The sequence below is a fragment of the Aethina tumida genome, chromosome 3 (genome assembly GCF_024364675.1).
Source record: "Aethina tumida isolate Nest 87 chromosome 3, icAetTumi1.1, whole genome shotgun sequence".
NCBI lineage: Eukaryota > Metazoa > Arthropoda > Insecta > Coleoptera > Nitidulidae > Aethina > Aethina tumida.
The window spans coordinates 35,581,449-35,599,088 of record NC_065437.1 but is presented as its reverse complement, the minus strand read 5'-3'; the positions used below and the strand labels follow the sequence as shown (position 1 = coordinate 35,599,088).

The window sequence follows — 17,640 nt, the reverse complement described above, 5'->3', positions numbered from 1 at the left end:
AATCGTACTTAAAAAGAATATAAAAATTTGTTTTTACATTTACTTTACAAATTGTATATATAAGTTTATTATGTATATGTTATACTGGGTCACCTTAAATTAAGACCCTCCCAATTTACCTTAGGTAATCCGTATATCCATAAAGTGTTATCGTTACTTCCAATTCAAATTAAATTTACTTCCGATTTAACCGGATGACCTTAACTTTAAATATTTTCTATTGAATATAAAAATTGTTAAGTGGATTAAATATTTCATTGAGATTTCCGTGTGTTAAATAAAACCGACTACGTTCATTCCTTTAAATTGTTAAGCAATAAAAGAAAGAAATGCGAAGAATTTGTACAATCATTTTTTATTTATTTATTCGCCCGCTATTTATCAGCAGTTTTTATAGTTAAATACACTTAGCAGACTTGTTCATAAAAAACTCGTTTTGATAAACCGAAGACACTTCACCTTTTTAACCTTGCAGTTGACCAAAAAAAATCATTTTAATTTTGTAGAAAGTATTCGCGTGTGTGTGGATAATAAAACTTGTAGGTATACAATTTTTGGTTACTTATGTAATTGCCAACCCATGCAAAACTTAATTTGGAAGACAAATATTAATTAAAAATGTCGACAGTGTTTTTATAATGATGATTGACTGACTGATCATCTTCCACCCGTAAATACCAACAGAAATTTATGCAATGTCTCGAATTATATAATCGTCTATCAGGTGCCTAGTTAATGAAACTGTTATTTGTTAATTTTAGGAACTTAGTGGATCTTATTGGACATGTTTAAGATACTGATTAAGTTGTACGATCAATTATACACGTTATAAATAATTAATAAATTGTTTTCTCAGTAATGTTGACTTGAAAATTAATTTAATGAAATGTATGAGTAGCAGTTTTATAAGCAATTATCAAATGCAGCAGTCGCCTATATTAAATCATCATATTAAAGGAGTCAAGGTTTGCAGTTAAGGCGTGACCACGACTCAACCGTATTACTTTCTCTCGGAAAAAAATCATAATTTAGTGTAGTAGGCTGGAACATGTCAATTTACGCTACGCTTTTCGCGGGCCGATTCGCTGACTTCACGGATGAAAATTATTATTAATTTGACGATTACCATACTCAGTATGATTCACTCGTTGCTCACAATTATATTTATGTGTGGCACTCAAGGATTTTTCTACAATATACAATTCCAGGCTTGTCTTGCTTGTCCTGAAAACTCAAGGGTGAATCTAAATTAATGGAAAAAAAATATTTACATCTTGGGCATTGTTCGGTATCGAGATAAACACGTAGGTGTTAATCGAACAGTTTTCAGTTGCTGGTTTATGATATGCGCATAATATATTCAATTTTTATTAAAATAATTATTTCCTAGTAGACACGTAAACAATAAACTCGGCAAATATACAGGCGCATACAAATGCGGTCGAATTAACGTTGTTTCCGGACATACCAATGCAAAGTGCAAACAAAATACCTTGTTCCGGATAAACTTGAATATAATTGTTTATAATGGAAACAAAAAGCATAAAATGCATAATTTATAATGAGTTATTTATTTTTAAGTATACTGTTTTCCTGGTCAGTGGGATAATATCAACTGTAAACTGTAGTCCTTGTTTAGATAGAACTAAATTATGTAATTTATGAGACAATTTTACATTTATTTAATAATGAATATATTTTTTATGTTTTACTATATACTATATACTATGGTTACTATATACTTACTTAATAAACAGTCGTATATCTTCTTCTTATACTTGAGATCGACATTTAATTGGTAGGTAATTGAAAAATTTACCACAAAATACATTGTTTAAAATTTGTTTCTTAATATTTATTTTAAGTAATTACATAAATTTGATGTTTTAAGTACAGGTTAAGTTATTTAGGCAATTATTGTGAAAATAATTCATAAAACAATTTGCAAACTTCTTATTTTATTTTAAAAATTGAAAAAACTAATTTTATCTATCTTATACCATTTAATTCACATTTTACTTTTAATTATTATTGATTATAACATTGATAACAAATGATGTCAAAATATATATATATATATAATATGAGGGAAAATATTCTTTTCTTAGGAGAATTATTTTATATCATTTAATAATCAGTTGACAAAACGATGTTACTGACTTTTATTTATGTTTTACTGTTAATTATTATAAATTATGAATAAGTAAACGATATATATATTAAAAGTATAAAGTGAAATTGACAGTAGTACTTAACTTTTACTTTTAATTATAAATTATTATAAACAACATATAACAATTGAAGACAAATATTGTTTTTTAAAACTTAGAAATTGTCTTTCTTAATATTCCTTTACATTTTTATTTTCTATAAAATTAATTATGAGTGTAATAAATGTAGACAGTATGAGTGTAATAAATGTATAAATTTTTTAAATTATTATTTAATGTCTCTTGCAAACTATAAATATTTAATTTTGAAGATTAAAAGAAGAAAAATAAAAGATTAAAAAGAAGAAAAATAAAAGATTTTCTACTGTTTAATAATCAGTTAATAATCAGATTTAACAGATTTTTTTTTACACTTCATTTATAACTGACGTTGATTATAAATATTTATTTCATTTTACTTTATCTCTCGTATTTATTAGGATGACTGATCAAAATATTTATTTACACAAATATAATTTATTTATCTTACTTAAATAATAATAAATAATATAATATAATAATAATATCAAAAAATACATGCAAATACGTGTGATAAATAAAATATACAGTGTGACTCAAATGAAAGCGGGATACCCTTATAAAATTTGTATTTTTTTGTCCAATTTTAACAAACTTTTTTTAATTGTAATGATTTGTAATTTTTATATTAACTGTGAAAATTATTCAATTTGCAGAGACTTAATTAACTGAAAATTATATGTTGCTTAAAATTATATATGATTAAAATATGATTTATTTATTTGTATGATTATTGTAATAGGGTAATAAAAAATGAATTAAAGTAAATTAAATAAATATCCATAGAAATTAAATGGTGTTTGCATGTGTTCACATCGAACAAGTTCATGATCCTCTTCACATAAATAAATCACATACCGTGTAATAAGCTCAAACCGCTATGAGTAATAAATTCCCATCGTTTACTTTTAATTGGACTTTCGGTGAATGCACAACAATGCAGTCGAAACCGCACGAACAAAAATGGTAGCCTAAATAAACACACATAAACATAGATTGTACGGACATTTAAATAAAGTTATGGCAGGTCCTGCTTTGTCGATTCGGCACTCTCTATAGTAAGTATTGAGCAATATTATTTCCTCGACGGTAATTATGCATTTATCGATTTGCCTGCCAATTAATCATTACAGGTCAGGAAACCAATTATTTACGGATAATTGCAGGGAAACAACACATGCCTGCAACGCCGGTTTACTCATTTTAACCAGTTTCTTTACGCACTCCTATTCACATATCTTCCGTAAAACATTCGCATGATGTCATTTTATATAATAAACTGAGCCGTTCGGTCGTCCCGAGATAACATAATCGTATGCAGATATTTTCCAGCCACGTGAATTAAGCGATTCAATCGTTTACGATTATAAAACGACTGCACGTGTGCCGATTTAAAAATTTTAAAGGTGAAACGGCGACGCACGGATAAAAACACGCTCGCCCCAATTACATTTCGAATTGATAAATATTGATGACGGGCTCAAAATGGCGACAGTTACAACTGTAATCCTTTGGAATTCCTAGATCTGAATGTCATTAAAATCGACCGACTTTGCGCAACACAATCATCAGTCAATGATTTAATTTAAAATTATTTGAGACCGTAATAAACTGGGTGAAATTGTACTGAATTTACTGTTTAATTAAAGCTGTTGTTTCATTATGACTGAACTGTGGAGACAGACTTTTGTTGTTTAAGTGATTACCTTAAAAAAAATAAAATCGAATTTAACATCAAGAAATTAACAAACAAACAAACAAACAAACAAACAAAAAGAAGTACATTACCCTAATAAAACCCCAATTTCGTCACGTCAATAATAATATTGCATCACGTTTTGCACAAAAAATGCGACATACCCAAATTAAAAAAATATTTATTCGTTCTCTTGTTTACTAAACCGGGTAATTTAGTAGAAACCAGTTAATTGTCCGTAATAAGAACACGTAGTACTTTAATTAATTGTGTATATTAAAGAATTTGTAATAAAAATAAATAGAAATCATCGTTTCGTGAGGAGACGTCTAATTACCCGTAAAAAGTGTGTTTTAATTTCTTCAATTTAATTTTGGCACACATATATTTGTGCGGATGGAACTTACACCAAAGAAAGTTTTTAATTGTTTAGAGGACTTTCGCTTTTACTGACATTATGCTTTAATGTGATTACAGTGTTATGTAATATCCAGTGGTTGTTCAGAATTTATGTAAATAATCAACAGTTTTTACGCGCGTCTGAGGAGGAATGTTATATCTGAGTAATATTATTTTTATTTGTTATTTCTTTTATTTCAACATGAACGAATGTTTGATGTTTGTCTTTGGCAAACAATTTTAAGCTGCCATAAAATTATTTATTGGCAAAGAAACGGTGTAACATTTGTAAAATAGTAAACATTAAAAAAAAATAAACGCAATTATTAATTTATTGAATAGATGTTTTCTTCTAGTAATTTTTTCATTACATTAAAAATTTGTTGTTAATGTTAATAATATGTATTTTTCATTTTAATTTGCATTTAGGACATTAGGAAATTTATTATGTTAACGCTATTTTTTTAATCATTATTCTTAAGTATATTTGTTTATCTAAAACATATTCCAATAAACTAGTATATAAAAATTAAAATTTGTAAATTTGATAAAATTGTTTAAACAAAAGTAAGTCACAATACGATGTTTTCTCGATTGCAATTTGTTCATTAAATTAACAGTTTAAAGTTGATAAATGTGTTACAGGATAATATGATATGTGCAGCATTTTACCCTTATTTAATTGATACAGAGATGATTTTATTTTAAGTCGCATAAGTTTGCATTTAATGGCATTAGGAAATTTCCTTCCCTATAATTTATTATTATTATTGTTATTATTCCTACATTATACACTACATTATATTATAGAAATAAAAGATTAAAATTTAATTATAATTCTTACTTAAATCTTTTTTATATTTGTGTATGATTTTCTTAAGATAAAGACTCTTTTAAATTCTGGAGTATAAAGAAAATAAAAAATCGAACAAAAAACAAAATAAAAATACTGTGAAAAATTTTATTTTAATTTTGAAATAAATGTACAGTAAATTTACATTGATTGATATTTGTTAATTTAAGTTCACAACGCCATTTTAAAGAAATAATAAGCAGTTTAACATCTGATGGCAGCAATATGTGGCAGATTTGATGGAAATCTACTAATCCAGTGTTTCAAGGGTTGTAAAACGATTTAGAGAAACAGGAGAGTACACTAGAATGCCAGTTCCTGGTCGTCCAAGGTTTACTATGCCTATGTTACAGCTCAGCAACTGCAAAACGATTTGTCCAGGGTCCGTAATGTTCAAATATCCGTTAATTCCGTTAGGAATAGGTTATCCTGTAGCACGAATAATGTTTGGAAGATGACACATTAATTGGAATATTCAGAACTGGGTTAATATCATTCTTACGGATAAGTTCAGATTTTCACTTTTCGGATCTGGTAAACACATTCCAGTGTACAGATCCGAAGATTTGCTCAGTGCAACATTAGAGGAACCCGAAATCGTGGAGGTCACTCTATTATGATATGGGGTGGTACATGTTTGCGCATACCGTGATAACATTGTTCTTGAAGAAAATGTTCCCTGTTATAGGCGACAATTTTGTCCTTATGCACGCCCTCATGTTGCCAGAATAATTGTAGACTATCTGCGAGAGTTTGGAATTCAAGTTTTAGATTAACCAGGAAATAGTCCAGATCTAAACCAGAGATGTATGAGAACCCGTAAATTCGATCCAGACAGTCTTGATGAACTGAGAGAGTTTTCAAATGATGAATGTGAAAATTTGCATATGAACTACGTTAGAAATCTTAGAAGGAGCTTCCCACATAGAATGAGAGATGTCATTAGAGCCGGAGGCAGTAATACCAGATTTTTTGTTATCCTGATTTTTTTTCATTTTTGGTGATTTATGGTTATTTTTATTATTTTGCTGGTTATTGGTGTTTTTTAATTTTTATGCAATAATCCTTTATAATTTAACATTATTTTTATCATTTCTTCCGGATTATATTTATTTATAACAAATTCCAATAAATTAATACATAAAAATTAATATATATGTACCTGATAAAAATTGTTAAATAAAAATAAAATACAGTACTATGGATTTATTTTTATTCAACCATCAAACATATACATTATAATTTTTTCCAAAAGCTTATTTAAATATTAAATATTAATAGAAGTAATTTTTTAATTTTGTTTTTAAAGAATATATGCCGCATTTTATTACAACAAATTTCCTTTTATTAAACATACTGGCATTCTGGTAAGTTATAGTTAAGAAAAAAAAATGGGAAATGGTTTTCTTAATGGAATCTCTCATTTCATTCTCCAATATTGAATGGCTTTCTTGATAAGCTACAGTGATCTACTTTACTTTATTTAGTACTAAAAATGATTAATTTATATAAAATAAAAAGTAGAACGTTTTAATCATCAATAAAGAAATTGCAGTCCCATAAAATCTCCCATTAAAATCGAATACAAGTCGGAATTGTATATCTTTAACACAAATTTTAACAAACGTCAACGAAAATAGAAAGTGAACATTTGAAAGAAAGTTGTTTTTAATCATAATCATTATAAATTTGTTTTCTTTTTTTTATTTTATTTTGGAAGGGCATATTCGAAAGAAAACTCGTAGGCGTAGACTGTCATTAAACTTTTATATTGATTAACGAACCAGTGTTTAATGGGACCAATAACTACCAATTTCTATGCACAGCGTGTAGGTACAATAAACTTCAATGATACCAACAAATTATAAATATAGAATGATAATGAATGTTGTTCCGGACAATGTGTAACCATTTGTGTTACCTAGATCTAAGGCCGAATTATGCTGCGATTATATCACGAGTGCTGAAGCATTGAAAAAACAAACAGACCGATTTGCGGCTTTATTTACTTCAATTCAGCGTTGGACTTTTGTAACAGTCCTCAATCGGTCGGTTGCGCAACGAAAAAAGGAAAATGCGAACTAGGAAAACACGATTCGTCTATCTGGCGCATCTTAGAATTGACCCGATACAGTTATGAGTGAAAGTGTTTGGTCATTCATTAACGCCATGAAATGCGTCTACTGGTTTCACTCTTCGCGCATTGTTTCCGCCTATTGTCCGGATGTTGTGTCCACGACAATAAAGTAATGTCGTCTAATACTACATTTCCTGGAATGATTTTATTATAACGATCCAGTTCCTGACATGCGAATTTTTATTTTCCTTCTGAGGGTCACATACGACATAAATCAACTGAAATGTGTCTAATAATAAGTTTGAATTTATTGTGAAGGGAACTACAACAGTGTTAAATGACAGGATGATTTTGTATGATTGCTACATTCTGAACTGAATTTTTCATTGATACAATAAAATTAATTAATTAATTAATTTTTTTTCTGTCTGAAAAGAAACAATTGAATTTATATGTGACATCTATAAGACATAGATATGTAAATAAATTTTTGGTATAATTTTTCTAGAACTCGACGTTCATTTGGAAGGTTAGGATAAATCTTGGATCATCACTATATTTGCCACGTAAAGTTAGTAGTAAGAAATACTCACTCTATCCTTCAGCGGTATACCTGTGCTACCAGAAAATGCTTCATAAACATCAGCATCCGATTCCTCAAGATGATGAATTGAATGATCTTAGAAGAAACCTGAATCGTACAAAAGAGTCTTACTTAAATTATTTTCATTCAGAATAAACGAAAAGTAACTACTTTATCCATACACAAATATTACATTTTATTATAAAAGAGATAAAATTACTGAATTTTCCTGTCAAGAAAATAATCTGGAGATGATGATCAACTATTCTTGGACAGCCCAAGAAAATTCTTTGCTAGAACGTCATTTAAAAGGAAATTTTTAATAACTGGTAGTTGAAACAAATAGAGTAATAAGGTGACAAATACAAAAAAATTAAACAATAAATATAACATCAAAAACTAAATCGGATAGATGAAATTTAATGGCTATTTTGGACTCTACATCTAAAAATTACCTAGGAACAGTTAAAAAATAGTTAGCATCAAAATGGCTGTTGGTCTGTAACCTTTAAACTTTGGCATTTAATACCAAAATTATTGAGTGATTCAGAAACTTTTCAAGTTTTTAATTAACATAATTTTGTAATTTCATTGCCACTACTTAATAGATTAATTGAAATATTCCAACTAAAATATGATTGTAAGACCATTACTAAAGGAAAAAATTCCGTATTCAAAGTTCAGTAAAGTAATAACTGATTGAACATTGACATTGACTATTTATTGTTGTACAATTCCATCACTGCATTATTTTTTATTACATATTACTGCTCTTTTCTTCGCTTAGTATGATATAAACAATAATTAAATAAAAGGTTCATTAACATTTAATTCGTAATACATTTCGTGTCACCGAATTAAATCGCAACCAGAAGGTTAATATCGGGACTCCCCACATTTATAATCGAGGGCACTAATTAATATTTCCACAGAGCAATAAACAAATGTTACTGATTAAATTTTTATCGTTTCAACCGATACATAACAGGTTATGCAGATGACCAAGAATTTCCCGACTGCGCTGCTAAAAAACATTCGACTTGTTCCAGAACAGTGTGACTTGTCCAAGGCGAATGTTTATACAAATTACATCTAATTTGCAAACCTATTACACGATGACACAACGCATATTAAAAATAAACCATTTCTTATAATTTCAAATTCAACACTTGTAACTAATTACATTTGTGTTGCACAATAATTTCACTTTTTTATCTTCAGCTGCATAATAAACAATCAGTATTGAAAACAAAGTTGGCTCATGCACGGCTAATGTTGTTACAGAATACGAATATGCAACGAAAATTGGTAATTGGCCCCTAGTTGGTGTTTTACCAGCGGCTATGGCCGCTTGCATAAAATTTGATTACCGGATAATGATGCGGAGAATGGGCAAGTCATGGTATGTTATTTTACCTGGATTTATTGGAAAAAAAATCATCAGAAATGAATTGTAATATTGTTGTTGTACAGAAAATAACCCAATTTTAAATTAACTTAATTCAATTAATAATGAAAACTACTGAAAAAGTTTAATATTTACAAAATGTAGTTTTGAATCCATTAAATATCGGAAAAGTAATTTAAACTTTTGCCGTGTATCAAAAATAAAATTAGATTCCTTAAGTTTTAAGTTTCTCTTCTGTAATAAGTCCGTTATTACATAAATAACTGAATGGTGTCAAAATTTAAATAAAAGACACTATCTGTATCACATTTTAAAGGTTCCTATGAGTCTCTATTACCATATGTGGACTTTCGTTGTCTTGAAGAAGCAAAATGCCTTTTCTATTGACTAAAGAAGCTCGTCATTGGGTAAACTTTTCACGAATTTGATTAATTTGTGAGCTGTTGTTTATTATCTTGATAGGTAATTATTATGGAAAATTTCTTGCACAATTCTTTATATGACCTTCAAAATCAGTCTTGACTTTTATAAATATTGTTTGCCAGAAGAAACTTCAACTTATTGTTCAAACAGGCGAAAATGTGTGTAATTAACATATCTTTCTTTAATGTAACAATACTATCAGTAAAAAACTCACTTATGTTGTGTGCAAGGAAAGAGTATGAAAATATTTTCAAATAATGTAACGATTAATAAATTATAAATAAATAATATAAGAGATAATTAATGTACTAATGTAAACAATCTAAGAATCCTTCGCAAACAATCAAATGTGTGTAGCTGTATTTTTTGACACAGACACACAAATCTCAAAGAAAAGGATCTGTCATGAAATGTAACCTTATTCTTAATATTGATAAATGATATAGTTAAAAATATAGAATTTCCAACTCAAGTCAGACTATTCGCAAATGACCTGGTTATATATGCAAGAGCTGTCAACATCCATACAATAGGTACTCATATACAAACTTCCATCCACCATCTCGAACACTGATCAAGACAAACAGGACTTACTATTCGTCCAGAAAAAACAAAGGCTATTCTTTTCAGTAGAAAAAATACCCAACACAAATTAAATCTAGTAACTAATGGATCTAACATAGAATTAGTCAAAAACATCAAATTCCTTGGAGTTGTTTTTAAAAACAAAATCAAATGGGAAACATACTGTAAATCGTTAAGAAAAGTGACTCAACAAGGAATTAACGTTTTGAGATGGTTAAGCAAAAATAACTGGAGTACTGATAAATAAAGTCTACTACACATATATCAGAGTCTCATAAGAACAAGGCAGGGCCAGGAATTACATCGAATAATACAAAATATACAGACTGAGGCTTTGAGTATAGTGACAAGAGCTTCTTATACAAGTCCTATCGAAAGTATTCTTAGTGAAGCCAACGAACCACCACTCAAATTAAGAAGACAAATACAATTACTTAAATATGCTACTACGATTACATCAGCGAAACGCCACCCAAATTCTACAACAGCAACTACCACAAGATTTCACAAAACTTTTACCAACAAACCAAGGCTTAGCCCCACCTTTGGAAAGAGAATACAGGAAAAAACAAAGATGAGTTAGACTTGAAAGAACTACCACAAAATTTTAAACACTAACAAATATGTAACCACCTTGGATAACCGGCCTCGCTCCAAACGAAACAAGTCTTACAAAATGGGACAAAAATGAAAACAAACATAAAGGAGTCATAAATGAGTCTAAGTCTATCACAGCCAAATACAGTAATTACATGCATGTATACACCAATGCATCAAAGACGTAGACGCCGCATTTATTTGTAGAGATTTTCAATATATTTTTAAGCTCTCACCTGACACCTCTATATACACCACAGAGTTATACGTCATATAACTTCGCACATAGGCACCGTAGGTAACGAAATCGTGGATAATGCCGCCAAAAGGCCATTACCTCAGAAGAAGTCCAACAAGAAAATAAGGTAACACTGGCAGATACAAAAAACAAAATTAAAAATGCAGCTGTACGTCTATGGCAAAAAAATTGGGAAACCCTTCAACGAAATTGAATGAAATTAAACGTCACGTCCTTAGCACTTCTAGAGAACCGATGACAAGAAAAGAACGGATTATAATAACCCGTCTTAGAATTGGCCATACAAAACACACACTAAGCGCCGAAGAACCACCATTTTTCCAGATCTGCCATAGTCGACTAACTGTAAAATATATACTGACCGAATGTGAACAATTCCGAGAAAAAGAACAGAAAACAACATTCTCAACACTATTCAGGAAATTTTATCAGTTACTAGCCTAAAACACTGCCTAAAAAATATTCAAATGTATAATAAGATATAATATAAAACTATTTATACATACACATATTCGCTAATAACCCTTAAGTGGTTGATGTGATTAACAATAAAAAAATATATAAGAAAACTTAGTGTGGAAATAAACCCGGATAAGAATAAATCGCTAGCAAAATCATCGGCAATTCGTATCGTTACCGGGAAAGAGTCTCAATTTAAATTTTTTACATAATGGCAGCTTTTACTTAATTGCATCTTAATTGCTTAAGTGCTCCGCGTATAAATTAAAATTGCAAATGATCTAACTAGGTGTTAAGTTTCATTGTATGCAGTCTGAAAGAAAATTCACAAATTTTCAACAGCCATAATTACCCGGTTCATTGTTTATTCCAGTAAAGATACGACTTTGAGAGGTCTCGCTGATTTGTCGAGGTCTCGTTCGGCGATTTGTTAAAAATACTGATGATTTTTAAATTTTTCGCTGCCGTCACAATTGAATTTATGAATCCGATAAAATAATCCGAGATCGCCGTTCTTGAAATTGACCCCCGTGCGGCGATTTGCATTCGACAGCCCTGATATTTCGCAAAATTTGGCGAGCCATAAGCGGCAAACAAAATAAAAATAATCTAACTTTCACGAACCGATCGTATCGGCAAATCTTCCTGACTTGTTTTTGTAATATTTACTTTCACATAATACATCACTGATAATTTTAGCAGGGCTAACGAAAATGCGGCTTTCAATCTTACCATAAAACAACAATATAAAAATACGATAATAAATCGTGCTGTATTACTTATATACGCTAATTTACATATACATTTAATAAACTCGTCTTAACGAAAAAATACATACATACCGACATGTTTCAGCAGTTTGTTAATTACAAGCACATGGTTATTATATGCATTTTAATTATTAAATTTGTGTTAAAACTGTGACGTATAAATAAATATTTTTCGGATCGGTATAATCGGTCAGGTAAATAATTGTCATACATTTAATGGGGTAATGAAACTGTTGTGGGTTTATTTGAACTGTAATTAGCTTTTACGTGATTTTATATTCGTCGTGTACGTTTTAATGAAATAAAAGTGTGTTTTGAAAGGCGCCCGCTTAAGTGCGCATGAAGTTTTAATTTAAACGTGTAAATAAATACTTAACACCGGGTAATATTAAACGATGTTTATATGTGTAATTATATTTTTAATGAAATATTTATGTTAATAATTGATGATATTAAATCGTGATCATAACTGTAATACGCAGTTGGTTTCCACCCAGGATATCCTATGGAAGTTTTTTGTTAAAGAAAAACATCGATATTCTCTATACTTGGAATTAATTAATTAAACATTAATTTCACATAACTCAACACATGTTAGCACTTGTTCCAAAAACTGGGAAATTTTAAATTCAATATGATGACTCACTTTTATTTATTACTGCTATTTTTTTTTTTTGATTTTTTAATTTTAACTAATATAAATTTTACCAGAACATCATCATGGATTTCATTAATTTACACTACAGACAATTATTCCAAAAACAGTTGCATTCATATGTCGAAATCCTTTGGAATCATATATTCATTTAACCTTAAAGATTTATTGTAATTTATTGCCTACGTTATGCATTTACTTGAAGAATTTAAGTTGAAGTATGTTAAAGCTAGTATGTTTATTTGTTTTGCAAATCGATTAATGGTCTCACAGATTTATCTTGTAATTTTATTGTGAAGATTTTAAATACCTTGGCTAATATGTGTTTCCTTTGTGTAAATATAGGTTCGAAGCACTAATTTCTGGGCCTTGAATAATAATTTATGAAATTCCACTTGTGCATTGATTTACTTATTTAAATATTATCGGTTTGTTTCCTTGTTTTTCAGTGTCACAATTTATTGATGTATATGTTTATGTATGCCTTGACTATTTGAGATTCTGGAGTACAATGGTAAATATAGTATAATTTATCCAACAAAATAGTTGGTTATAATAAGTGGCGACACACATATGTTAATTATTAAACAAATAAGGAAAATTTATCGCTTCTTGAACAATTTAAGTTGTACATAAGGACAGAAAAATGTTAATTCCATTATTTTTATTAAATATTCTCTGGACTTTGGTCAAAAAATTAATGTACAATTATAACAAATTTACCTAATTCCAACTGTCGTTTCTGACTAATCTCAAAACACACTTCCGTCAACAAGTCATTGTGCTAACTTGAAATTTTTTCTTCGTAACACCTTCTAAATCCAAGAACGCTAGTTCATACATCCGAATTAATATTCTTCAAACCATTTATTTCGTTCATTTATGGCTATCATACCCACCATAATATACAAATCAAATGTGAACAATCGGTCGATGAATTTACCTTTGAATGTGCTTTGAATATCTTAGTGCTTGTTTCCGTGGGGGTTAATTCGGAATAATTCAATTTTCAGAATCTTTACTGTAAATACCTATTTTTATTGACATACATTTTTGAAATTGTACGTATGAGTGGACGTGAACTGAATTACATGGCGATGTGTTTATTTGGTAATAAATATGCACTGAATAAGAATTAAAAGCATGGTGCAAAGTCCGATTGTATTTCCGAGATAAGCATGTACAAGTTTTGTAAAAAATTGTTTATTTGTTACAGGTAAGAACTAACATGAGGTGTTTAGTAAGTATTAGCAGCAAGCATGTGTGCCTATTACTTAAATTATAATGTCAGCAATTGTTCGAGTTATGCTAGCTTATTCTATGCAAATAGATATTTTTAACGATGCTTTTGCAAAATGCTAATTTCACGTTTGCCAATCTTTTGGGTGTGTAGACTTCCTTGATATATCTAATCTGAAACGACATATCATTGTCAGTTAATTATTTACAAGCATCTTTTTAATTTTCTTTATTCAAAGCAAATGATTTTTTGGAAATGCCTGGTACAATTTTTATAAGTCTTATAAATATATATAATTTTTTAATTATACAAATCTGTCAGCTTAGTCACGCTTTATACATTTTTTCTTGCTTCGTCATTCCAATACGAAAACATCATTATTTATTAATGTTCCAATTAGAAATTAAATAATTTTATTTAATTAAACATAAAAGTTCATTAGGAAGGTTTTAATTAAGCAACTCAATATTGGTTGTGCTCATTAGTAAGAAAGCAATTTGACTTTTAGATACAAATTTGCTAGAGCATCGTCTAATATAGCAACGATTAAATATATGTATGATTTAATGAGTAGAAATGTATGACTCTAATTGTGTATTTAAAAGTATATTATTTAAATATTTAATTGTTTACAAGAAAACATTTTACGTACGTTAATCCGAGAGTTATTATCTTAATAATTACGATTGCTTTCCCTCGTGCGTCAATAAATATTTTCGTTAGAACACCTTCTAAACTAGTTCTAGTGTCCACAGAAAACCCATAATCTTTGATTGGTCTAAAGTCCGTGTTTGTTTAGAAGGGAGTTAACTCTGTTAGATTTATTAATATAATGAATAATATATAATAAATATTACAAAACATAACAGTCATCGTTGGTGGATGTATTATTTAGCTGAGTAATTAAGCTAAAACTGAGCGATGTATTTAGTTCATGGTTTGTTGTATTTATCTTTGGCGAAGGGTACTGCATTTGTGACCAAAAATGTATTGTTATCACGATCGTACAACATTTTTAATTTATTGTGACTTTACACCGACAAGATTATTTAACAAGATAACATTCTAATTTATTATTTTGATCATGGCTTTGGTAGATGATAACATACTATTTTTATGACTGTTTGTTAACTGTTAAAAAACTTATGTAAATTTGTTGTTTCAAGCTAGTAATTTTTTTAAAGTCTAATTTAAAAAATTGTGTGTCAAATTAATTATAGACAAGCGCTAAAAGCATTAAGATGTGCAGTAACAAATATTTACTTTTTTAATAAGAAAATTTTGTCTATTATGTGCATCCAAAAATAACACATTTTACATTTATTTTTGTCGTAAATAAATATTTAAGACTATGGTACGTAAAATATGTATAATTTTGTGAAGGAATCTTATTTGAGATTTTTTAATTTAAACTTCTTTTCTCTATATAAATTATATTTGCAGTTAGTATGTATGTGATTAAATTTGTCCTATAATTGGACACTTATATCTGTTGCCCAATAATAAATATAATTTAACATAATTGTGGGGAACACAACACAACAATTCTCAAAGTACAATTTGAGTGTTTCAATTAAATGTAAATCAAATGTATTCTTAAAGTATATTAACTAAAGACCCTTCGAGTCTCATTATCGCAGGTATAAAAATCATGATTAACAGTCCGGCAGTAAGAAAACACGGAAATTAAGACACGTTAAGTGAATTAACACCCTTTTAAGGCTGAGCCGACAAACAAAACGTGGAGAGGTCGACTTTTTAATGACACTGAATCCATTGTGTTGTTTGAGCTGTGTTCATTAACGTTTATCAACCGATGTAATTAGTAATAGCTGGTCACAATGTCGTTTTTATTATGACGCGTATTCAATATTTACCGGTAGGGGTATATTGTTCCGTACTTTTTCTGGTGTAATAATAGGACCATGTTTTATACTTAAATTTAAAAGATTTTGAATTTGAATTTGAATTTGAATTTGAATTTGAATTTGAATTTTGAAATTGAATTTTGAAATTGAATTTGAATTTGAATTTGAATTTGAAGTTGCATTTAAATTTGAATCTGGTATCTGAATTTGAATCTGAACTTGACTTAAAATTTAAATACTATATTATTTAGTACCAGAAACACAGGTACTGGTGGTTTTGGACTGTATTACTTTAGTGATTATTCCTTAAAAATATCTGTCTCTTTATTGTCTTTAAAACAGATGTGTATAAACTGTATCAGTTAAAAAGTTCAAAAATATCAAAGTCAAGCATAAAAAGTTATACAAATCAAGAATGAATGTTATTTAACTATGGTATCATTTACACCAGTGATACAAAGCAATTTGCCTCAAATGTGATCAAATCATGATGACGAACTAAACGCGATTAGTTCGTCATCATCCCGCGAAGCTTTCACGTAGCGAAGGCGTCGCGGATACATTTGGCGCGACCGTAGCAGCGTCGCATCGCCTAATTCAATATCGGCAATGTCAAAGACGCAAACGATAATGTAAATAGTGACCTCACGCCCGAGGAAGACACACACCGGGGCACCACAACGTGGTACCTGCGGCTGCGCCGGTCACCTGCACGCCGACTACTCATTCGACTATACACCGCGAAGGTGCTGACCACCTATTTTGTAACTTCATCTCGCCGCAAACGAACCGCGGGACGACTCACCACCAACGGATAAAGCCGCCAAGCCGCACCGACGAGCTTTTAGTGTACGCAACTCCACCGAACCAAAAGCTAGTCCATTGGCCGGTACCCAGTGACTACGGCAGGATTAATTGGGATTAATTAATCTTCCGGCAGTTTAAATTGAGGACCGACGACGATTTTTCGAGCGCCTTTTGCCTGTTGGGTGAATTTAGTATGTTTGGTGCACATGGCTGTATTTGAGGTTCTTCGTTTTGGCTCCTTTAAGTTTGATTCACTTTTGGTTATTGCATAAGTGTTTTGTAGTTTGTGGAGTGAGTAGACATGTGTTCGCCAAACTGTGCGAAGGGATATTACGAATATAGCCCTGGTGAGTCGAAATTCAATTATTAATACTAAGGGCTTTTCAAGTAAAATGTAAATTTTAAGTGGTTATTGGTGTAAAACATTTTATATAAGGAAAATTTAAATTAAATAGTTGTTGATACTGAGGCATACCTTATCGTACCTTGCATTGTTTACACACGGTTTGAATGTCACACTAGTTTGTAAAATTAAGTTAGTTTGAAACATATACTCCAATTCTCATTGTAGGTGTTCTTATTATCATTATCATAAAAAACAAAATAAAATTGACTGTCACATTGTAGCAAGTATTAAATTAATATTACTTATTTTAATGTATTCTATTTATAAATATATCTGTCTGTATTTAGCTATAGTTACTAATAGCTA

At 29.6% G+C, this 17,640-nt stretch overlaps 1 protein-coding gene across 3 annotated transcripts in view; it reads left to right on the top strand.

Moving 5' to 3' along the window:
• Nucleotides 1-17,640, top strand: part of LOC109594870 (uncharacterized) — a 93,364-nt gene that overhangs the window by 13,066 nt on the left and 62,658 nt on the right. The window contains exon 1 of one of the 3 annotated variants that reach the window (XM_020010121.2): nucleotides 16,868-17,275. The exons of the other annotated variants lie outside the window; for them this stretch is intronic. Within the exon in view, the coding sequence (XP_019865680.1) occupies nucleotides 17,230-17,275 (46 nt within the window). The 5' untranslated portion in view covers nucleotides 16,868-17,229. Of the gene's footprint in view, nucleotides 1-16,867; nucleotides 17,276-17,640 lie in introns of those variants that run through there. 3 annotated transcript variants of the gene reach the window in all.